This window comes from Lichenostomus cassidix, unplaced genomic scaffold (genome assembly GCF_008360975.1).
Source record: "Lichenostomus cassidix isolate B80296 unplaced genomic scaffold, HeHo_3.0 HiC_scaffold_36, whole genome shotgun sequence".
Classification (NCBI taxonomy): Eukaryota; Metazoa; Chordata; class Aves; order Passeriformes; family Meliphagidae; genus Lichenostomus; species Lichenostomus cassidix.
The window spans coordinates 886,994-896,693 of record NW_028147270.1 but is presented as its reverse complement, the minus strand read 5'-3'; the positions used below and the strand labels follow the sequence as shown (position 1 = coordinate 896,693).

At 45.9% G+C, this 9,700-nt stretch overlaps 1 protein-coding gene across 1 annotated transcript in view; it reads right to left on the bottom strand.

The window, feature by feature from the left end:
• LOC146423756 (integrin alpha-D-like) overlaps positions 1-9,700 on the bottom strand; it is a 47,113-nt gene that overhangs the window by 5,081 nt on the left and 32,332 nt on the right. Inside the window, exons 22-30 of the mRNA XM_085044441.1 lie at positions 8,749-8,823; positions 7,714-7,743; positions 7,178-7,257; positions 6,393-6,470; positions 5,614-5,692; positions 4,839-4,946; positions 3,113-3,187; positions 2,200-2,313; positions 1,003-1,092 (exon numbers count right to left, since the gene is read on the bottom strand). Coding sequence (XP_084900567.1) covers positions 1,003-1,092; positions 2,200-2,313; positions 3,113-3,187; positions 4,839-4,946; positions 5,614-5,692; positions 6,393-6,470; positions 7,178-7,257; positions 7,714-7,743; positions 8,749-8,823 — 729 coding nt within the window. The remainder of the gene's footprint in view (positions 1-1,002; positions 1,093-2,199; positions 2,314-3,112; positions 3,188-4,838; positions 4,947-5,613; positions 5,693-6,392; positions 6,471-7,177; positions 7,258-7,713; positions 7,744-8,748; positions 8,824-9,700) is intronic.

Sequence of the window (9,700 nt, the reverse complement as noted above, 5' to 3'; positions counted from 1 at the left end):
AAAATAAAAAAAAAAGGGAAAAAACACCAAAAAATGGGGAAAAAAATGCAAAAAAAAATGGGGAAAAACACCAAAAAAATGGGAAAAAAAAAGAAAAAATGGGGAAAAAACACCAAAAAAAAGGAAAAAAACACCCAAAAAATGGGGAAAAAAATATCCAAAAATGGGGAAAATACACCCAAAAAATGGGGGAAAAAGCAAAAAAAAAAAGGGGAAAAAATACCCAAAAAATGGGAAAAAAATCCCCAAAAAATGGAGAAAAAAGGAAATAAATGAGGAAAAAAGAAAAAAAATGGGGAAAAACCCCAAAGCAGGTCGGTTTTGGGGTAATTTAGGGTGATTTAGGGTAATTTTTGGGTGATTTTGTCACTTTTCAGGTGATTTTTTGGGGTATTTTTGGGGTGATTTTGGTAGTTTTCAGGTATTTTTGGGTGATTTCAGCAGATTTTGGCGATTTTTGGGAAATTTTGGGGTAATTTTGGGTATTTTCTGGTATTTTAGGGGTGATTTTGCCACATCTGGGGTATTTTTGGGGTGATTTCGGCAGATTTTGGGATCATTTTTGGGGTGAATTTGGCACCTTTTGGGTGTTTTCAGGTGATTTTTTTGGCTATTTTTGTGGTGATTTCAGCATTTTCGGGTATTTTCAGATTATTTTTGGGGTGATTTTGGGTATTTTTGGCACTTTTGGGGTATTTTTGGCTATTTTTGGGGTAATTTCAGGTGATTTTTGGGTATTTTTGGGTGATTTTGGGTATTTTTGGCTATTTTGGGATAATTTTGGGGTGATTTTGGCATTTTTGGGGTATTTTTTGGGGTGATTTTGGGTATTTTTGGCTATTTTCGGATAATTTTTGGGTATTTTCGGGTATTTTCAGGTATTTTGGGATATTTTTGGGGTAATTTTGGGTATTTTTGGCTATTTTTGGATAATTTTTGGCTATTTTTGGGTATTTTCTGATATTTTGGGATTTTTTTGGGGTAATTTTGGGTATTTTTGGGTCTCACCTGCAGCTCTGACCTTCCCCAGGTGTTCTGGAACTTTCTGTGGTCGAAGCCAAGCTGGGCTGAGCTCAGCAGGAGAACTTTGGGCTGGAAAAACACAATTTTGGGGTTAGTTTGGGGTTTTTGGGGGTTTTTGGGATTTTTAGGATTTTTGGGGTTTTTTGGATTTTTGAGGTTTTTGGGGGTTTTTTGGGATTTGGGATTATTTGGGTTTTTTGGGATTTTTGGGGTTATTTGGGGGTTTTTTTGGGATTTGGGGATTTTTGGGATTTTTTGGGGATTATTTGGGGTTTGGTGGTTTTGGGATTTTTTGGGATTTTTTAGGACTTTTTGGGGTTATTTGGGATTTTTTGGGTTATTTGGGATTTTTGGGATTTTTTGGGTTATTTGGGGGTTTTGGGGTTTTTTGGGGTTTGGGGGATTTTTTGGATTTTTTGGGATTTTGGGGATTTTGGGAATTTTTGGGATTTTTTAGGACTTTTTGGGGTTATTTGGGATTTTGGGAGTTTTTGGGTTATTTGGGATTTTTGGGGTTTTTTGGGGTTTGGGGAATTTTTTGGGATTTTGGGGTTTTTGGGGTTTTTGGGATTTTTTAGGACTTTCTGGGGTTATTTGGGATTTGGGATTATTTGGGGTTTTTTGGGATTTTTGGGGGTTTTTGGGTTATTTGGGGTTTTTGGGAATTTGGGGATTTTTTTGATTTTTGGGGTTTTTGGGGTTTGGGGGATTTTTTGGAATTTTTTTGGTGTTATTTGGGATTTGGGGTTATTTGGGGTTTTTTGGGTTATTTGGGAATTTTTGGGTGATTTGGGATTATGTGGGTTTTTTTGGGTTTTTTGGGGATTATTTGGGATTTGGGGTGAATTTGGTGCAGAATTTGGGATTTTTGGCAGAATTTGGGGTAAATTTTAGGTGAATTTTGGGATGAATTTTGGGTTAATTTTGGGTCAATTTGGGATTAATTTGGGGAGAATTTTGGGGTTAATTTTGGGAGAATTTTGGGTGATTTTTGAGATGAATTTGGGCTAAATTTTGGGTGAATTTGGGGTACATTTTGGTTTAATTTTGGGTCAATTTGGGATTAATTTGGGGAGATTTTGGGATTAATTTTGGGTGACTTTGGGGTGAATTTGGGGTAAATTTTAGGTGAATTTTGGACAAATTTTGGGCAGAGCTAAGCCCCGCCCACCTCACCTGCCCCACCCAGCTGAGCCTCAGTTTCCCCACAACCCGAAAATTCCAAATTTTGGGAGGTTGGGATTTCGGGATGGAGCAGAAGAACTTCCGGCAGCGACTTCCGGGACACTCCTGGGGAGAGATTTGGGGGAAAACCTCAGGAATTCGGGAAAAACAGAGAAATTTGGGAGAAATCCTCACAATTTGGGGAAAATCGTCAGAAATTTGGGAGAAATCGTCACAATTTTGGGAAAATTTTCACAGAATTTGGGGGAAATTGTCAAATTTTGGGGATGAAATTCCCAATTTCGGGTTGAATTTTCCTGATTTTGGGTTGAATTTCCCCAATTTCAGGGTGAAATCTCCAAATTTTGGGTTGAATTTTCCCAATTTTGGGTTGAAATTCCTGATTTTGGGTGGAAATTTCCCAATTTTAGGTTGAATTCTCCCAATTTCAGGTCGAACTCTCCCAATTTCAGGTTAAAATTCCCCATTTTCAGATTGAATTCCCCAATTTTGGGGTGAAATTCCCCAATTTTTGGTTAACCCTGCAGTTCCCCCACTCACCAGCAGGCGGCGCTCCCGAATTCCCCAATTTTGGGGTGAAATTCCCCATTTTTGGGTGTTTCCTGCAGTTCCCTGACTCACCAGCAGGCGGCGCTCCCGAATTCCCCAATTTCAGGTTGAATTCTCCCAATTTTTGGGGTAAAATTACCCAATTTCAGTAAATCCTGCAGTTCCCTGACTCACCAGCAGGCGGCGCTCCCGAATTCTCAAATTTCAGGTTGAATTTCCCCATTTTTGGGGTGAAATCCCCTATTTTTGGTTAATCCTGCAGTTCCCTGACTCACCAGCAGGCGGCGCTCCCGAATTCCCCAATTTTGGGGTGAAATCCCCTATTTTTGGTTAATCCTGCAGTTCCCTGACTCACCAGCAGGCGGCGCTCCGGCGCTGCTCCCGGAGGCTCCTCGGGAGGTTCAGGACCTTCCAGGCACGGCGGGAAACCCTACAGGTTTGGGGATTTTGGGGTTTTTTGGGGGATTTTGGGGTGAATTTGGGGTTTTTTGGGGTTTTTTGGGATTTAGGGTGGGATTTGGGGTGGATTTGGGGTGAAATTCTGGGGTTTTTTGGGGTTATTTGGGTTTTTTTGGGGTGGATTTGGGGTGGAATTCTGGGGATTTTTTGGGTTTTTTTGGAGTTTTTTGGGGTTATTTGGGGTGGAATTCTGGGGATTTTGGGGTTTTTTGGGGTGGATTTGGGGTTATTTGGGGATTTGGGATTTAGGGATGGATTTGGGGTGGATTTGGGGTGGATTTGGGGTGGAATTCTGCGGTTTTTGGGGGTTATTTGGGGTGGAATTCTGGGGATTTTGGGGTTGTGTTTGGGGTTTGGGATTTTTTGCAGAATTTGGGGTGGAATTTTGGGGGTTTTTTGGGGTTATTTGGGGATTTGGGATTTAGGGTAGGATTTGGGGTGGATTTGGGGTGGAATTCTGGGGTTTTTGGAGTTTTTTGGGGTTATTTGGGGTGGAATTCTGGGGATTTTGGGGTTGTATTTGGGGTTTGGGATTTGGGATTTTTTGAAGAATTTGGGGTGGATTTTGGGGGATTTTGGGGGTTTTTTTGGGGATTTTGGGGGTTATTTGGGGATTTGGGATTTAGGGCAGGATTTGGGGTGGAACTCTGCGGTTTTTGGGGGTTTTTTGGGGTGGAATTCTGGGGATTTTGGGGTGAATTTGGGTGGATTTTGGGGTTTGGGATTCGGGATTTTTTGGAGAATTTCGGGTGGATTTGGGATGAATTTGGGGATGAATTTTGGGGTGAATTTTGGTGAATTTGGGTGAAATTGGGGTGAATTTTGAGCTGAATTTTGGGGATTTCGCGTGAATTTTTGGGATGAATTTTTGGGATTTTCAGCTGAATTTTTGGATGAATTTTTGGGATAAATTCCGGAATTTTGGCTGAATTTGGGCTGAATTTTGGGGTAAATTTTGGGGTGAATTTTGGGGATTTCGGGTGAATTTTGGGATGAATTTTTGGGATGAACTTTTGGGGGGATTTTGGGCTGAATTTCGGCTGAATTTTGGGGTGAATTTTTGGAATTTTGGGCTGAATTTTTGGGCTGAATTAAGGTGAATTTTTGGGATGAATTTTTGGGATTTTGGGCTAAATTTTGGGGTGAATTTTTGGGATTTTGGGATGAATTTTTGGGCTGAATTAAGGTGAATTTTTGGGATGAATTTTTGGGATTTTGGGCTAAATTTTGGGGTGAATTTTTGGGATTTTGGGATGAATTCAGGTGAATTTTGGGGTAAATTTTGGGGTGAATTTGGGGGATTTCAGCTGAATTTTTAGGATGAATTTTTTTGATTTTTGGCTGAATTTAGGGGTGAATTTTGGGATTTTGGGGTGAATTTTGGGGTAAATTTTGGGGTGAATTTAGGGGATCCAGGTGAATTTTTGGGTGAATTTTGGGATGAATTTGGGGGATTTTGGCTGAATTTTGGGATAAATTTTGGAGTGAATTTGGGGGATTTCAGGTGAATTTTTGGGGTGAATTTTTGGGATTTTGGGGTAAATTTTGGGTGAATTTTTGGGGTGAATTTTTGGGATTTTTGGCCAAATTTTGGGGTGAATTTCAGGACCCAGGTGACTCACCTGCTCAGGTGTGACTCCAATCGTCTCCCAGATCTTCTCTCCCCCTGAGCTGAAGGGAACAGCGAAGGTGACATTGGTGGGGACAGGGCGGTGACCCAGCAGCTGCACCTGGGGACAGACAGGGGACATTTGGGGACATTAATGGGGATTTGGGGACATTTGGGGACACTGGGGACAGAGCGGTGACCCAGCAGCTGCACCTGGGGGGACATTGGGGACATTTGGGACATTTGGGACATTTGGGGACATTTGGGGACATTGGGGACAGAGCGGTGACCCAGCAGCTGCACCTGGGGACAGAGATTGGGGACATTTGGGGACATTTGGGGACATTAATGGGGACATTTGGGGACAGAGCGCTGACCCAGCAGCTGCACCTGGGGACAGACAGGGGACATTTGGGGACATTAATGGGGACATCAGAGACATTGGGGACATTATTGGGGATATTAATGGGGATTTGGGGACATTAATGGGGATTTGGGGACAGAGCGGTGACCCAGCAGCTGCACCTGGGGACAGACAGGGGACATTAATGGGGACATTTGGGACATTGGGGACATTGTGGAATATTGGGGACATTTGGGACATTTGGGACATTTGGGATATTTGGGATATTTTGGGATTTTGGGACATTAGGGGATTTCAGGATGTTTGGGGACATTGATGGGGATTTGGGGACATTTGGGGACATTTGGGGACATTTGGGGACATTTGGGACATTTGGGGACATTTGGGGACATTTGGGGACATTCCCAAGCCCTGCTCTCCTCACCTGGTAGTGGTGGGTGACAAGGCCAGCAGGTGGCGCCAAACCCGCAGTGACATTCAGGTAACGCGTGGAGTCTGAGCCGCTGGGGACAGGTGGGGACAGGTGACAGGTGGGGACAGGTGAGACAGGTGGGGACAGGTGGGGACAGGTGGGGACAGGTGAGACAGGTGAGTCACAGGGGACAGGTGGGGACAGGTGGGGACAGGTGACAGTCAGGTGAGGCAGGGGACAGCCAGGTGACACACAGGTGACACAAATCAGACTCAGGTGACAATGACAATGACACAGGTGACACACAGGTGACACTCAGGTGAGAGTCAGGTGAGTCAAGTGACACTCAGGTGACACTAACAGGTGACAGGTGACACCCAGGTGACAATGACAGACTCAGGTGAGGCAGGTAACTCTCAGGTGACACTCAGGTGACAGACAGGTGACACACAGGTGACAGTTGGGTGAGACTCAGGTGACACTCAGGTGACAGTCAGGTGACACAAATCACACTCAGGTGACACCCAGGTGACAATGACAATGACACAGGTGACACACAGGTGACACAAATCACACTGAGGTGACACTCAGGTGACAATGACAATGACAATGACCCAGGTGACAATCAGGTGACACCCAGGTGACACCCAGGTGACACAGGTGACACAGGTGACACTCAGGTGACAATGCCAATGACCCAGGTGACCCAGGTGACACACAGGTGACACTCAGGTGACACTCAGGTGACACTCAGGTGACACTCAGGTGCCCCAGGTGTCACCTCCCCTCACCTGCTCAGCACCAGCAGCACCTGGTAAGTCACCGGAAGCTTCACCTGCTGACCTCGACCAGCTGGGCCACCGTTGTCACTGTGGGACAGGGACACCTGCTGGCACCTGGGGACACCTGGGGGCACCTGGCGGGTCCCCAGTGTCCCCAGGTGTGTCCCCAGGGGTGTCCCCAGGTGTCCCCAGGTGTTTCCCAATGTCCCCAGGTGTCCCCAGGTGTGTCTCAGGTGTCCCCAGGTGTGTCCCATATGTCCCCAGGTGTCCCAGGTGTGTCCCCAATGTCCCCAGGTGTCCCCAGGTGTGTCTCAGGTGTCACCAATGTCCCCAATGTCACAGGTGTCTCCAGGTGTCCCCAGGTGTCCCAGGTGTGTCTCAGCTGTCCCCTGGTGTGTCCCAGGTGTGTCCCCAGGTGTCCCCAGGTGAGTCTCAGGTGTCCCCAGGTGTCCCCAGGTGTCCCCAAGTGTGTCCCAAGGTGTCCCCAGGTGTGTCCCCAATGTCCCCAGGTGTGTCTCAGGTGTCCCTCAGGTGTCCCCAAAGTGTCCCCAGGTGTGTCCCATATGTCCCCAGGTGTCACCAGGTGTCCCCAATGTACCCAAGGTGTCCCAGGGGTGTCCCCAATGTCCCCAGGTGTGTCTCAGGTGTCACCAATGTCCCCAATGTCTCAGGTGTCCCCAGGTGTCCCCAGGTGTGTCCCAGGTGTGTCTCAGGTGTCCCCAGCTGTGTCCCAGGTGTGTCACAGGTGTCCCAGGTGTGTCCCCAGGTGTCCCCAGGTGTCCCCTCAGCCTCACCTGGTCACCTCTGCTGTCACCTCCATGATGTCCCCAAGGTCAGCGTCGGCTGGGACATCCAGAGTCACCTGGAACACCACCTGGGACAGAGACGGGACAGGTGACAGGGACAGGTGACACTGACAGGTGTGACTCAGGTGACACTGAAAGGTGTGACACTCAGGTGACAGTGACAGGTGACACTGACAGTGACAGGTGGGACACCCAGGTGACACAGGTGTGACAATAACAATGACAATGACTCAGGTGTGACACAGGTGAAAATGACAATGAATCAGGTGACACTCAGGTGACACAGGTGTGACAATGACAGGTGACAGGTATGACTCAGGTGACACTGACAATGACACTCAGGTGACACAGGTGACACTCAGGTGACACTCACCTGTCCCTTTCTCAGCACAGGGTGATTCACCTCACACAGAGTTCTCAGGTGACACAGGTGTGACAATGACACTGACAGTGACACTCAGGTGACACAGACAATGACACAGATCACACTCAGGTGACACACAGGTGACACAGGTGACACTCACCTGTCCCCTCCTGAGCACAGGGTGATTCACCTCACACAGAGTTCTCAGGTGACACAGGTGTGACAATGACACTGACAGACAAACACAACACAACACAACACCAACACAACACCAAGTGACACTCAGGTGACACAGACAATGACACAGATCACACTCAGGTGACACAGGTGACACAACACAACACCACCCCCCCCACACAACACCCACACAACTCAGGTGACACACAGGTGACAAAACACACAACACTCAGGTGACACAGACAATGACACAGACAATGACACTCAGGTGACACTCACCTGTCCCCTCCTGAGCACAGGGTGATTCACCTCACACAGAGTTCTCAGGTGTGACAATAACACTGACAGTGACACTCAGGTGACACAGACAATGACACAGATCACACTCAGGTGACACAGATCACACTCAGGTGACACTCAGGTGACACTCACCTGTCCCCTCCGGAGCACAGGGTGACTCACGTCACACAGAGTTCTCAGGTGACACAGGTGTGACAATGACAGGTGACAGGTGACAGGTATGACACAGATGACACAGACAATGACACTCAGGTGACACACAGGTGACACTCAGGTGACACTCACCTGTCCCTTTCTCAGCACAGGGTGATTCACCTCACACAGAGTTCTCAGGTGACACTCAGGTGTGACAGTGACAGGTGACAGGTATGACTCAGGTGACACAGACAGGTGACAGGTGTGACACTCAGGTGACACTCAGGTGTGACAATGACAGTGACAATCACACTCAGGTGACAATGACAGACTCAGGTGACAATGACAATGACACAGGTGACACACAGGTGACACTCAGGTGACACCCACCTGTCCCTTTCTCAGCACAGGGTGATTCACCTCACACAGAGTTCTCAGGTGACACTCAGGTGTGACAGTGACAGTGACAATGACACAGGTGACACAGATCACACTCAGGTGACACAGACAGGTGACACTCAGGTGACACAGGTGACACTCAGGTGACACTCACCTGTCCCCTCCTGAGCACGGGGTGGTTCACCTCACACAGAGTTCTCCTCTCCTGTCCCCTCGGTGGCTCCGAGTGACACCTGAGTGACGTCGAGCGCCAGGGGGACTGCGGGACACGGGACAGGTGTGTGGGGACACCTGGGGACAGCTGGGGACACTTCGGGGACACTTTGGGGAGTTTTGGTTTTTTGGGGATTTTTGGGGATTTAAAAAAAAATTTTTTTTGATTTTTAAAAATTTTTTTGGATTTTTTGGGTTTTTTTGGGTTTTTTAGGTTTTTTTCAGGGTTTTTTAGGGTTTTTTTTTTAGGTTTTTTTCCGGGTTTTAGGTTTTTGTTTTTCAGGTTTGGTTTTAGGTTTTTTGGGATTTTTAAAAGAAAAATTTTGGGATTTTTTTTGGGATTTTTTCACTATTTTTGGGGATTTTTTTCAGGGTTTTTTTTGGAGTATTTTGGGGCTTTTTTGAAATTTTTCTCAAGATTTTTGGGGTTTTTTTTTTTGGATTTTAAAAAAGTTTTTCTCGGGATTTTTTTCTTTTTTTTTGTTTTTTTTTAGGGGGTTATTCTGGGGTTTTTTGGGGTATTTTGGGAGTTTTTTTGAGGTTTTTTTTCCAGATTTTTTTTCAGGATTTTATTCGGGATTTTTTCAGGATTTTTTTTGGGTCTTTTTGGGGATTTTTCCACTATTTTTGGGGGGATTTTTTCAGGATTTTTTCACTATTTTTTGGGATTTTTTTCTGATCATTTTTTGGGTTATTTTTTGGGTTTATTTTTGGGGTTTTTGGGGTAATTTTTGGGGTTTTTTACCTCCAGCAGTGTCACTTTCCGGTAGCTCAGCTCCCCAGGATATTCAGAATATTTTGGGTTAATTTAATTTATTTTGGGTTATTTTAGGTTATTTTCACTGCAGATTTTTGGGGTTTTTTCCGATCATTTTTTGGGATATTTTTGGGCTTATTTTTGGGGTTTTTAGGTTTTTTTACCT